Below are 14,604 nucleotides of genomic sequence, written 5' to 3'. Positions count from 1 at the left end.
CCATTTTACAAATAGAGAAACTGAGGCCCAGAGAGGTTAAATGGCTTTCTCAGGGTCAAAAGATGAAGGCAAAACCAAGGCTTGAAAAATCCAGAGTAGCTCAGAGTTAAGGATAACCTCTAGAATAATCAAAACAAGAAATCTTATTTTTCATTTCAGGAGGAAGATAGGTTTTTCAGCAGAACAACCATTCAACAGTCTCTAGGACAGAAGGGCTACTGTGTCTGCTGTTACCTTCATATCCAACAGCCATTCCCATAAACCATAAGCTCTGGCTCTGCCAAACATCTCATGTTGTGCCAAACGCACAATTCACTTTCCTGCCTCCACGATTTTGTCTGTGCCTCCTCCTGCTTGGGATTCCTTTATTCCATTCCTATCTACCTGGTGAAAACTTATTAATCCTCACATGTCCCTCTTTCAGTTGAGACTCTTTCTGACTCACTCAGATTTTTATGCCTATTATCATATCTCCAATTTAGTAAGCAATTTCTACATATCTCTCTATGGCCAGGTCTTTTTTTTTTTTTTTTTAATCTTTTTGTCTATTCTACAGCCGCACCCATGGCATATGGAGGTTCCCAGGCTAGGGGTCCAATCGGAGCTGTAGCCACCAGCCTACACCACAGCCACAGCAACTCGGGATCTGAGCCACGTCTGCAACCTACACCACAGCTCATGGCAACGCTGAATCCTTAACCCACTAAGCAAGGCCAGGGATCAAACCCGAAATCTCGTGGTTCCCAGTCGGATTCGTTAACCACTGAGCCACAGACAGGAACTACTACCGCCAGGTCTTTAATCACTGTATTTCTATAAGCAGTTACCCCAGCAATAGTGAGCTTCATAAATTCATATCTACCTATTGAAAATCTCAAAGATAACCAGCAAAACCTAACCAAATAAAGCAATGTGACATCTGTTCAAGTGTGTGATCCTTAAGATTTTTTAAAAATAGGTACTGTAATTTTGAATTTTTACTTTTCTATAGTTATTCAAAAAAGGAGATAGGAGTTTGGGGTAGAGAAGAGAATGAGTTTACATTTAGTCTCAAAAGTAAAAAGTTGGAGTTCCCTTATGGCATAGCAGATTAAGTATTTGGTGTTACCACTGCAGTGGCCCAGGTCACTAGTATGGCATGGGTTCGATCCCTGGCCTAGGAACTTCCACATGCTGCAAACTTGGCCAAACAAGAAAGTAAAAAAAAGGAGTTCCCATCAGCGCAGCGGAAACGAATCCAACTAGGAACCATTAGGTTGCAGGTTCGATCCCTGGCCTTGCTCAGTGGGTTAAGGATCTGGCATTGCTGTGAGCTGTGGTGTAAGGTGCAGACGGGGCTCAGATCCTACACTGCTATGGCTGTGGTGTAAGCCAGCAGATGTAACTCTGATTGGACTCCTAGCCTGGGAATCTCCATATGCCTCAAGTGTGGCCCTAAAAAAGCAAAAAAAACAGCTCTATATCTACTATTATTAATTATGAGATCTCTTTATACATAAAAGTGGTCCAAAAGGACCAGAAAGTGTCTCCCCTTTCGGCATGCAAGTGCGGAGCAGAAGGCAAAATCCTGCATGAGATGTACCTATTTCACATGGATTTAATTTCTTAGGCCTGGGTACCACTGAGCCACAAAGAGAACTCCCAGAATCCACATTTTTAAGGTAAGACTTTACAAGAATTTTACTAGCATAATTTTAAGAAACCAGCCTATGGAGTTCCCGTCGTGGTGCAATGGTTAAAGAATCCAACTAGAAACCACAAGGTTTCAGGTTAGGTCCCTGGCCTCCCTCAGTGGGTTAAGGATCCGGCATTGCCATGAGCTGTGGTATAGGTAGCAGACATGGCTCAGATCCGGTGTTGCTATGGCTCTGGTGTAGGCCGGCAGCAACAGCTCCGATTAGACTCCTAGCCTGGGAACCCCCATATGCTGCGGGTGCAGCTATTAAAAAAAAAAAAAAGAAATCAGCCTATGATAACCATCAGGAGAAAACTAATGACTGGCTCCTTTGATTCCATACTTGTTTCCATTCCTTTTTGGCTGACTTGCTCTGGCCTAATTATTACTACTAGCTGAACTATTTCCGATGTCCAGCATCTTTCCTTTTTCATGTGGTAACTGCTGGGCTGGCAAAGAAACCAGCCAATCAAGCAGCAGGTTAAGTTTTCAGTCAAGGAAACTGTCCCTTTCCTCTGGTGCTAAAAATAGGGACAGTACTAATTCTACTCCCCAATAAATCATCAGTAGTTTTCACAGAAAAAGAACCAACCCAAAAATGTATAAAAAGTAGGAAGAATGGGAGGCGGGGAGTGAGGTGGGAGGAAACACCACCAACAACATAACAGAAAACTACTGCCATGTACCTTCTAATCGCAAGTCCTATAAGGAGAGAATGATGAATTGAAAATTAACTTGTCCCTGTGATAAAGATAAGAACACCTGAGTACCTATATATAACTTATTGCCGATCAACTACAGCCTCTTACCAGTGAAAGAGAAGTATCTTCTAAAATAAGTTCTTCAAGTTTAAGTGCAATTAGATGTGTTTCAAGCCCTTTAATATGATCCACAACATTGGAGATTAAAGTCTGGAGTCCAGTAACATAGTCTTGAAAACTGGTAAAGACAGGCGGCTGGAAAAGAAGATTTTTTAAAAGTTGAAAGATTATTAAACATATTTGTCCCATGCTTACATCACATAAGCTGTACCAATTTCATGCTATAGCATTATTTAATTCCATTACTTGTAACAAGAATAGAGGTAGTTTTGGATACTAGGACAGTCTCTCAATCCAAGGTAAGTTCAATAGCCACTAGATAATGGCTAACTCAGTAATGGTGACTTTGTTTTCTTTTTTCTCTTTTGGTTTTGTTATCTTTTTTGGCTGCAGTGTACAGCAGCTTCATGTGGGATCCCAATTCCCAGACCAGGGATTGAACCAGAGGGCAGAGGGGAAAGCGCCAAGTTGACTTTTTTTTAATAAGGTTTTACTTCGCTCTGGGGAACTAGAGATAAAAAACCAGTAAGGAATCTTAGTTGGTCAGTATTCAACTTTACACTGGGAACTTCCTGGAACACTAAAGGAGATGATACCAAAACTTCATTTCTTCTCTTTATGTCTTTGAAATTTTATCTAATGTTAATGATAGAAATGGAAAGTCTAAGTTCTAGTGTAAAAAATAATGGGTGACAAAAACCAAGAATTTTTTTTTTTTTTTGTCTTTTTAGGGCCACACCCATGGCATCTGGATGTTCCCAGGTTGAATCGGAGCTGTAGCCACCAGCTTACGCCACAGCCACAGCAATGCCAGATACGAGCCTTGTCTGCAACCTACACGCAGCTCATGGCAACGCCAAACCTTAACCCACTAAGTGAGGACAGGGATCGAACGCGTGTCCTCATGAATACCAGGTGTGTTCATTACCATTGAGCCACAACAGGAACTCTCAAGAAAATACTAAAAAATAGTTAAGGGGAATTTGCCCTAATAGATATTAAGAGTATATTATAAAGTTACATTAAAACTAAATGGGACTGGTATATAAGTAAAAAAAGACTGAAAGGACACAAGACCCCAGAAAGAGCAAAGAATATAATTTCAAACAGTGGTCTGAATTTCAAAACAGTGATTTCAAGTGAATGAATGGTACTGAGATAGCTAGCTAGACATACTGTGAAATATAAAATAAGTGAAATAATAAATACAAAAATAAATTCCAGATAGATTTAAATACTTTTTTTTAAATGCAGGAGTTCCTGTGTGTCAGAAATGAATCTGACTACTATCCATGAGGATGCGGGTTTGATCCCTGGCCCAGCTCAGTGGGTCGGGGATCTGGTGTTGCCGTGAGCTGTGGTGTAGGCTGGCAGTTGTAGCTCCGATTTGACCCCTAGCCTGGGAACTTCCATATGCCATGGATACAGCCCTAAAAAAAAAAAAAAAATCATCAAAGCACTGGAAGACTTAGGTACTTACTTCTGAATTCCTAAATTGAAAAGATCTTTCTAAAGATTATACTAACCTAGGAACCATTTTTTAAAAATCTCAGAAAGGGAGTTCCCTTTGTGACTCGGTGGAAATGAACCCAAGTAGTATCCATGAGGAAGGAGGTTCAATCCCTGGCCTCGCTCAGTTAGTTGGGGATCCGGCGTTGCCATGAGCTGTGGTGAAGGTCACAGACGAGGCTCTCCTTCCAAGTTGCTGTGGTACAGGCCAACAGCTTTAGCTCCAATTCAACTCCTAGCCTGGGAACATCCATATGCCATGGTGCCACCCTAAAAACAAAACAAACAAAACAAAACAAAAAAAAACAAACAGCAGAAGCAAAAAAATTAGAACTAACCAAATATTCAATGATGTGAATAAGTTATGCTATACAACAGGATGGCACATATCCGTTAAAAGTAATGAGCTACATCTATATTTCCTAAAATAAGGAGAACTCCAATTGTTCTGTTTCACCCTATTAAGTGAAAACAAAACAAAACAAAACAAAACAAATAGCCAAGTTATAGAACCTTTTACAGAGCATGGTTCTGGTTTGTTTGCAGTGGTTAATCACTGCTTGGTGGGAAAATGAGTGATCTTCACTATATTCACATCTTTAGGATACTTAGACAATCATAAAAATAGGAAAGCTATTCTCATTTTTGGAAATCAGAAAAGCAATAAATACAAAAACTCTCACAAAATGCAAATAGCAAAAACTCTCGACAAATACTAGGAGTGTATGCATCCACTAGAAGAGAAAGTAACAGTGAAACTCTGATCCATACTTTCAAACTCTGCACTCATGATCTGTTAAATTATCTTGAACAAAGTGATGGAGAGAAGTGAATGAATGCTAACACCCAGGACAAGTGTCAAATCTAAAGAATTCCTGAATTGCTACCGAATTGTGTAGGAAGTTAATATCATTAATAAAACCATCTACACTTTCGAAAAATGAAGGTTACTGTATTGCTATAGTGAACAAAAATCTCTCATTAGTAAGGTAAACTCAAATACTAATAAAACAGCATGTCATATGCAGAATAAATCCTAAATATCTTTCCTTATTAAAAGGATAAAAATTAAGTTAAGTTTTACACATTTGAAAATTAAGTCAAGATAGGAGGAAACTTCAAAATTGAATACAAACAGAAAATATGAGTCTTATTTATATTACACTAATAATACAATCTGAGTTTTTAATTCCAGTGCTTTTACAGAATACCTCAACTATCCACATTGACTAGAACATAATCTAAGGACAAAAGAAACACTGCGGGAGTTTCTATCATGGCTCAGCAGAAATGAATCTGACTAGGAACCATGAGGTTGCGGGTTCGATCCCTGGCCTTGCTCAATGGGTTAAGGATCCGGGGTTGCCGTGAGCTGTGGTGTAGGTCAGAGACGTGGCTCAGATCCCGAACTGCTGTGGCTCTGGCACAGGCCAGCAGCTATAGCTCTAATTGGACCCCTAGCCTGGGAAACTCCATATGCCATGGGTGCAGCCCTGAAAAGACAAAAGGCAAAAAAAAAAATACTATGCCCCATAAAGAAACCAGGGCTCACTGAAAAAATGTCTGATTTCAGTTCAATGGGTGAGTGCAAAGCGTTTTTGTTTTTCCAGAAAGTAAGAGCTCAAAGCCAATGAGGACACATTTAAGGACAGGAACCAGCTTAAAATGGCTCCTATTAGCCAAATCTGTACATCCAAAAGAAAATGATGATAATGGATTATAAAGTAAATTTTAAAAGAAAGTCCACCATGATACTAAAATAGTGATATTAAAAAATGTATAGCTTGGAGGGAAGCAATCCTGTTTATCATTGCATCCAAAAGAATAAAATACCTAGGAATAAACCTACCTAAAGAGACAAAAGACCTGTACTCTGAAAACTACAAGCCACTGATGAAAGACATCAAAGATGACACAGATGGGAGTTCCCGTCGTGGCGCAGTGGTTAATGAATCCGACTAGGAACCATGAGGTTGCAGGTTCGGTCCCTGCCCTTGCTCAGTGGGTTAACGATCCGGCGTTGCCGTGAGCTCTGGTGTAGGTTGCAGACGCGGCTCGGATCCCGCGTTGCTGTGGCTCTGGTGTAGGCCGGTGGCTACAGCTCCGATTCAACCCCTAGCCTGGGAACCTCCATATGCCGCGGAAGCGGCCCAAGAAATAACAAATAGACCAAAAAAAAAAAAAAAAAGATGACACAGATGACAGATGGAAAGATATACCATGCTTGTGGATTGGAAGAGTCAATATTATCAAAATGACTGTACTACCCAAGGCAAACTACAGATTCAATGCAATCCCTACCAAATTACCAAGGACATTTTTCACCAAACTCAAACAAAATATGTTAAAGTTTGTTTGGAAGCACAGAAGACCCAGACTAGCCAAAGATATCCTGAGAAAGAAAAATGGAGCTGGAGGAATCAGGCTCCCAGACCTAAGACTATACTACAAAGCAACAGCCATCAAAACCATATGGTACTGGCACAAAGACAGACATGTAGATCAGTGGAACAGGACTGAAAGCCCAGAATTAAACCCACGCATCTACAGCCAACTCATCTATGGCAAAGGAGGCAAGAATATACAATGGAGAAAGGACAGCTTATTCAATAAGTGGTGCTGGGAAAACTGGACAGCCACATGGAAAAGAATGAAATTAGAACACTCCCTAACACCATACACAAAAATAAACTCCAAATGGATTAACGACCTAGATATAAGACCAGACACTATAAAACTCTTATAGAGGAAAACATAGGCCAAATACTCTCTGACATAAACGACAGCAACATCTTCTCAGATCCACCTCTTAGAGTAATGACAGTAAAAACAAACATAAACAAATGGGACTTCATTTCTGCACAGCAAAGGAAACCCTAAACAAAACAGGAAGACAACCCACAGAATGAGAGAAAATCTTTTGCAAGTGAATCAACTGACAAGGGATTAATCTCCAAAATTTATAAACACCTTCTGTAGCTCCATACCAAAAATACAAACAAGCCTATCAAAAAATGGGCAGAAGATCTAAACAAACAGTTCTCCAAAGAAGACATACAGATGGCCGAGAAACACATGAAAAGATGTTCAACATCACTCATTATTAGAGAGATGCAAATCAAAACCACTCTGAGGTACTTCCTTACACCAGCCAGAATGGCCATCATCCAAAAGTGTACAAACAATAAGTGCTGGAGAGGGTGTGGAGGAAAAGGAACACTAGTACACTGTTGGTGGGATTGTAAATTGGTGCAACCACTGTGGAAAGCAGTATGGAGATTCCTCAGAAAACTAAACATAGAACTACCATTTGATCCACCAATCCCACTCCTGGGCATCTACCCAGAGAAAACCACAGCTTGCAAAGATACATGTACTCCGATGTTCATTGCAGCACTATTTACAATAGCCAAAACATGGAAACAACCTAAATATCTATCAACAGAGGAGTGGATCAAGAAGATGTGGTACATATACACAATGGAATATTACTCAGCCATTAAAAAGAATGAAATACCAGCATCTTTTGCAACATGGATGGACCTAGAAACTATCATGCTAAGTGAAGTCAGCCATACAATGAGACACCAACATCCAATGCTTTCACTGACATGTGGAATCTGAAAAAAAGGACACAATGAACTTCTTTGCAGAACAGATGCTGACTCAGACACTGAAAAACTCATGGTCTTCAGAGGAGACAGTTTGGGGGGTGGGGGGATGTGCCTGGGCTATGGGATGGAAATCCTATGAAATCAGATTGTTATGATCATTATACAACTACAGATGTGATAAATTCATTTGAGTAATAAAAAAATTTTTTTAATTTAAAAATTTAAAAAAAGAAACACATTTGAGGTGGAAGATAGTAGTTATTTTTTTTAATTTTAAATTAAAATATGGTTGATTTAAAATAAATAAAATTAAATTAAATTAAATTAAATTAAAAAATGCATAGCTTAGGAGTTCCCGTTGTGGCGCAGCAGCAACAAATCTAGAGGAACCATGAGGTTGCAGGTTTAATCCCCGACCTTGCTCAGTGGGTTAAGGATCTGGCATTGCTGTGAGCTGTGGTGTAGGCTGGCAGCTACAGCTCCAATTCAACCCCTAGCCTGGTAACCTCCATATGCTGTGGGTGAGGCCCTAAAAAGATACACACACACATAAAAAAAGAATCAACAATAAAGACAAAACAGGGAGTTCCCATCGTTGTGCAGTGGTTAACGAATCCGACTAGGAACCATGAGGTTGCGGGTTCGGTCCCTGCCCTTGCTCAGTGGGTTAACGATCCGGCGTTGCCGCGAGCTGTGGTGTAGGTCGCAGATGCGGCTCGGATCCCGCATTGCTGTGGCTCTGGCATAGGCCAGTGGCTGCAGCTCAGATTTGACCCCTAGCCTGGGAACCTCCATATGCCTCGAGAGCGGCCCAAAGAAATAGCAAAAAGACCAAAAAAAAAAAAAAAAAGACAAAACAAAAAGCTAAGGAAGTATTTTAGATGAGAGAAGTATACAGAGAGATGACAACTAAAAGCTTGTCAGATCCTTAGTAGGATTCTAGTATTTTAAAAAAGTCTATAAATGACATAATTGGGATAACCAGGGAAATTTTAATTTGGACATTACAATATTATTGTATCAATATTAAGTATCTTGAGTGTGAAAATTTCTTGAGTATTATGGTTTTGTAGTAGACTGCCCTTGTTCTATCCTGGTGTGTTAAGTATCACAAAGTCTATAGTTTTCTTTCAAATGGTTCAATGAACAGTGGTCAGGGAGGTAGAGAGTGAGAGAAATAAAGCAAATGTAGCAAATCATTAACAAGTGGTGAATCTAGGTAAGGATATCTGGGTCTCATTATACTGTTCTTTCGGCTTTTCTGCATGTGCATAATTTTTTTCAAAAGCTGAAGAGAAAATGAATGAATATAGGATCCATGGAGTTCCCCTGTTGTACAGTGGGTTAAGAATCCAGAAGCTGAGTAGGTCACAGCTGCAGCTCAAATTCAATCCCTGGCCTGGAAATTTCCACATGCAATGAGTGTGGCCAAAAAGAAAAAGCACCACATGGCCAGATTGTTACTTGTGTTTTCTTTATTATTACCATGATGATGCTGGTTTCTTTCTTCTTCTTCTTCTTTTTCTGTAAATTTAATTTGTATGGTCTCAGGACACTCTCACAGTAACTGGAGACCCAAAGGATAATAGAAATAGTCTGAAAGAGGAAAAATTGCAAATTCATCAAAAAGGATTACACTCAAGCTATCTATCAGGAACAAAGTTTATGGAACAAATTCTATGCAAACACTTCTTTTATGCAAATCCCTTCAATTTCTCTTCTAACTCTCCATTCACTGATTTCTACAATTACCACACTAATTCAGGTCATCACCTGCTCAGAATACTGTCTTTATTCTTCCTCCCAGCTCTAAACCCATCCTCCATTCAGTCCAGTTTCCTTTCACTTTCTGGTAGGAAATAAGGATCTACTAACATCCTTTTCACTGAAGTGAAAAGTCCAAATTTCTAGGCATAGAGTCCCCACCCAACTCTCCATCCAGGTAACATACTGCCTCATCTGCAAACCTTAACTTATATGTAAAGAAATCTCCCCAGTTCATCAGCACATATTCTTATTGTATTAAGTTAGGTGTTTATGTGTCCCCTATGCTACAGTAGGTACATGTACATATACATGCAATTATATCTCATTCACTCATTAAGTATCTCCTAGACACTTACAATATGCCAATCACCAAAACAAAGAATATTGCCCTCATGAAGCTTACAGACTAATAGGGGAAGAAAAATAAACAAACATGTGACAGAAGTAACAGGAAAAAAAGATAATGGATTATGAGTGTTTGTGATCTTTCTCTTTTTCTGGCTAAAAAAAGAGTTTTAGAGTTCTTTTGTAGTGCAGCAGGTTAAGGGTCAGGCACTATCACTGCAGTGGCTTGGGTCACTACTGTGGCATAGGTTAAATCCCTGGCCAGGGAACTTGCACATGCCATGAGTGTGGCTAAAAAAGAAGAGAGTTTTGCTACATTGGTTCCCAGATCCTTCTTCATAATGCAGAATTTCAGTAATTAGTGAACAGCAGCAACAAATAAAAAAGCCTGGCAGAATTAAATTACATAGTAGTTGAGTCAAAAAGAAGAATAAAACAGAAAGATCAAGATTTGGAGTAAATATAAGGAATCTTTAGAGATTAGTAAAGTAAATTTCAAGAAGTTTTACCCTAGCATTATGAATGAATTTTCTTGATATTCTTAGAGAGTTCAGAAAATTTAAATTGCTTTTCAATTGATAAAAGCTGGGAGTAGGGGTTAAATTACAGGTAAAGTGCCTATTAAGTGGTATTTTTTTTAAAATTAATCCTGCATACAATGAAGGAAAATTGAGTATTTCAGGAAGAGGAAAACATACCTCAACCAAGAAGACTAGATTTTCTAAAAGAGCAGGATGTGTTTTCAAGTTACCATCTTTAACTTCTAAGAGATCACCTTTACATTTACTGAAGATATCTGAAAACAGAAAAATATTTTGTAGCTTTTCAGCTTTTGTTTTACTATTATTTTTAGGAACACATTTTTTTTTGTCTTTTTGCCTTTTTTTGGGCTGTTCCTGCGGCATATGGAGGTTCCCAGGCTAGGGGTCGAATCGGAGCTGTAGCCACCGGCCTATGCCACAGCCACAGCAACACGGGATCTGAGCCGCGCCTGTGACCTACACCACAACTCACGGCAACGCCAGATCATTAACCCACTGAGCAAGGCCAGGGATCGAACCCACAACCTCATGGTTCATAGTTGGATTCGTTAACCACTGAGCCATGATGGGAACTCCTGGAACACAATGTTTAATCTAATAAAGAATAAGCAGTTATAAAGGCTTAATTCAGAAAAGCTCCCCCATATCAATGAACCAAATACCAAAGACTATTTTAAGCTCTTTAAAAAGCTATGTGACTACTGCTCTATTGCCTTCAAAACATAAAATGTGGACTTATAAATTAAATATTCTAGGATCTAAACACGAGCTAAGCCTTTCCAGACAGGCGTTGGTACAAAATTAAGACCGCAAGTGGATAATTTAAAAGAACTTGCACGATTATAGAGTAAAAGACTAATGTGCATGGTAAAAATGCACCTTCATAACAAATACCACATTTTATTCTCATAATTTTGATCATCTTTTAATTCTCAGTCCTCATATGAAAAATAAAATACAATATGGTTTACGCTCCTAAAAAGAAAGACCCTTGTAGGTTTAAAATGCACAGTAACATATAATGGAAGAATCTGAAGCTGCACACTTGAAAATAACACAATATTGTAAATCAACTATAGTTAAATAAAACAATAATAATTTTTTTTTAATATTTGAGTTGAAAAAAAGCATATGTGTGTGGACACCAAAAGAGACCAATGAGCCTGTTTTCAGAGGTCTAGGAAAACTGCATCAGTGTGAATAGATACATAGAATTAACCTAAAAGTGATTGGTAGTAGTATTTTAGAATATAATAATTTTAAGAATTATTCTGGGTGTTGTAAATGTGCTCTGAAATGTTGACATGTCATCTCAGTGTTTCCATTTTAATTGCTCTTGTAATACTTTGTACAAAAAGGACTTTAGAAAGACTACTTTGGTTGAAAAAAAGGAAAAAAATGATCTGGTCTTATTTTAACATCTATGGAAACACTGGGGATGGATTTTGTTTGTATAGCTACGATTCAGGATATTTAAATATTAAATTCAGGATATTTAAAATAGTATTGAACAGTTCACAAGAAATTAAGTAAAGGTGGATATTGAAAAACTAATACTTTCTTTCCATGTGACTGTTTTGCATACTTTTATCCCCATAATTTAACACCACATTCCTTGTTTTTCTTAAATAAAACAATACTTTGCAAAAAAAAAAAAACATGTATACCCTTTACCAAACAATTTCATTCCTAGGAATTTAATCCCAGGGAAATACTCAAAGAAGTACCCAAACAACTACTTCCCAGGATATTTATTTCAGCATTACCATGCATAATATATTATGCAGTCAGAGCATATAAATAAATCTGATTAACTAATACAATACTATGCAATATTCTGTAGCCCTTAAAACAAATGACTTGGTAAGATGTCCAAGATAATAAAAAATTAAAGCCAGAAAAGCATGTATTGTAATTTTTCATATATTAAAAAAAATAACTAATATGTATATATATTATGCATTTATATGACTATTTAGGTGGTATCTAGAAATACAGACTAAATAAATAAATAAATAAAAATAAAGGAGTTCCTGTCGTGGCGCAGTGGTTAACGAATCCGACTAGGAACCATGAGGTTGCGGGTTCCGTCCCTGCCCTTGCTCAGTGGGTTAATGATCCGGCGTTGCTGTGGCTCTGGCGTAGGCCGGTGGCTACAGCTCCGATTGGACCACTAGCCTGGGAACCTCCATATGCCGCGGGAGTGGCCCAAGAAATAGCAAAAAGACAAAAAAAATAAATAAATAAATAGAAATACAGACTGCAAAGTGTGAACAACACAAACTTACTTCCGAGGGAATGGGACTGGGAAAGGGCAAAAGATCACACCCACTTGTGTACTGTTTTATAATAAATTCCTACTACTTTTGTAATCAAAACTTTTTAAAGTTGGAAACAATCTTTAAAAATACCAAAAGTTGGAGTTCCCATTGTGGCTCAGTGGTTAACGAATCCAACTAGGAACCATGAGGTTGCGGGTTCGATCCCTGGCCTTGCTCAGTGGGTTAAGGATCCGGCATTGCTGTGAGCTGTATTGTAGGTTGCAAACGTGCCTCAGATCCCGCATTGCTGTGGCTGTGGTGTAAGCCGGTGGCTACAGCTTCGATTCGACCCCTAGCCTGGGAACTCCATATGCCTCGGGAGCGGACCTAGAAAAGACAAAAAAAAAAAAAAAAAAGTTGGAGTTACCATTGTGGCCCAGTGGTTAGCGAATCTGACTAGGAACCATGAGGATGCGGGTTCCGTCCATGGCCTTGCTCAGTGGGTTAAGGATTCAGCGTTGCCATGAGCTGTGGTGTAGGTCGCAGATGCGGCTCGGATCCCGAGTTGCTGTGGCTGTGGTGTAGGCCGGCGGCTACAGTTCCGATTAGACCCCTAGCCTGGAAACCTCCATATGCTGCAGAAGCGGCCCTAGAAAAGGCAAAAAGACAAAAAAAAAAAAAGCTAATGTCAAATAATCAGATACAATATGGGAATCCACAGTGACAACACTTACCTTTTAATTGTTCTAGTAAAGACTTAAGACTATTCTCTACTCGCTCCTGGATCTCCACTGTATCCTCTAAAATTGAAAAACAATGAAAAATTTTCAATTCACTTTTTTTTTAAGTAAGAAGCAAGACCAATACCTGGAGGCAACTTATGGGCAAGGACATTTTCTTTTCTCTTAAGACCCACAAGCATCTAAATTCTATTACTGAGAGAGAGACAGAAAGATAAAGGACAAGAAAAAGAAAAGGTATTAATTACACTTCTACCAAAAGCACTACTTAAAATTTTCTAGGAGGACTAGAAAACTATGTGTTTCAAATACTCTAAAGCCTTATGATTTGAGAAAAGCAAAACATAAAACATGGCCTATAAGGTATTTGTGATGTTCACTGTGTTGGGAGTTTAGAATAAAATCTCTCTGCGAAGTTTAGGCATTCATTTTAAGAATTCTTATATAATTAGACTTAGTTACAAAACACAAACAGACACAGAGACAGAAAACAAACTCATGGTTACCAAAGGGGAAAGGAGATGGGAGGGGATTAATAGTTTGGGATTAGCAGACACAAATTACTATATATAAAAGAGAGGAGTCATCTACCATATGATATAGCAATCCTACTCCTAGGCATATATACAGACAAAACTATAATTTAAAAAGATAGGGGCTTCCCTATGTTCACTGCAGCACTATTCACAACAGCTAAGACATGGAAACAACCTAAATGTTCATCAAGAGATGAATGGATTAAGAAGTGGTACACACATATATACAAGGTACGATTGCTTAGCAATTAAAAAAAAAGAACAAAATAATGCCATTTGCAGCAACATGGACGCAACTAGAGATTCTCATACTAAGTGAAGTAGAAAGAAAAAGACAAATACCATATGATATCACTTATATGTAGAACCTAAAATATGCCACAAATGAACCTAGCTACAAAACAGAAAGACTCACAGACATAGAGAACAGGCTTGTGGTTGCCAGGGGGAAGAGGGAAGAGAGTGGGATGGACTGGGAGTTTAGGGTTAATAGATGCAAACTATTACATTTAGAATGGATAAGCAATGAGGTCCTACTGTATAGCATAAGGAACTAGATACAATCTCTTGGGATAGACCATGATGGAAGATAATCTAAGAAAAGGATGTATATATATGTACGACTGGGTCACTTTACTGTGCAGAAGAAATTGGTACAACACTGTAAATCAACTATACTTTAATTAAAAAAAAAAAAAGAAGAAGAAGAGAGTTCTCTTGTGGCACAGCAGGTTAAGGATCCAGCATTGTCACTGCAGTGGCTTGGGTCTAGGAACTTCCACATGCTGTGGGTA

At 38.6% G+C, this 14,604-nt stretch overlaps 1 protein-coding gene across 2 annotated transcripts in view; it reads right to left on the bottom strand.

Moving 5' to 3' along the window:
* Window positions 1-14,604, bottom strand: part of NAA25 (N-alpha-acetyltransferase 25, NatB auxiliary subunit) — a 76,729-nt gene that overhangs the window by 5,475 nt on the left and 56,650 nt on the right. Inside the window, exons 20-23 of one of the 2 annotated variants that reach the window (XM_047760019.1) lie at window positions 13,269-13,334; window positions 10,430-10,527; window positions 9,105-9,215; window positions 2,485-2,631 (exon numbers count right to left, since the gene is read on the bottom strand). In XM_047760019.1, the coding sequence (XP_047615975.1) occupies window positions 2,485-2,631; window positions 9,105-9,215; window positions 10,430-10,527; window positions 13,269-13,334 (422 nt within the window). The remainder of the gene's footprint in view (window positions 1-2,484; window positions 2,632-9,104; window positions 9,216-10,429; window positions 10,528-13,268; window positions 13,335-14,604) is intronic. The other variant, XR_007132157.1, reaches the window with a different exon arrangement.

This window comes from Phacochoerus africanus, chromosome 15, assembly GCF_016906955.1.
Source record: "Phacochoerus africanus isolate WHEZ1 chromosome 15, ROS_Pafr_v1, whole genome shotgun sequence".
Classification (NCBI taxonomy): Eukaryota; Metazoa; Chordata; class Mammalia; order Artiodactyla; family Suidae; genus Phacochoerus; species Phacochoerus africanus.
Note: the sequence above shows the minus strand (reverse complement) of the source record. Positions and strands in the feature narration are given on the sequence as shown.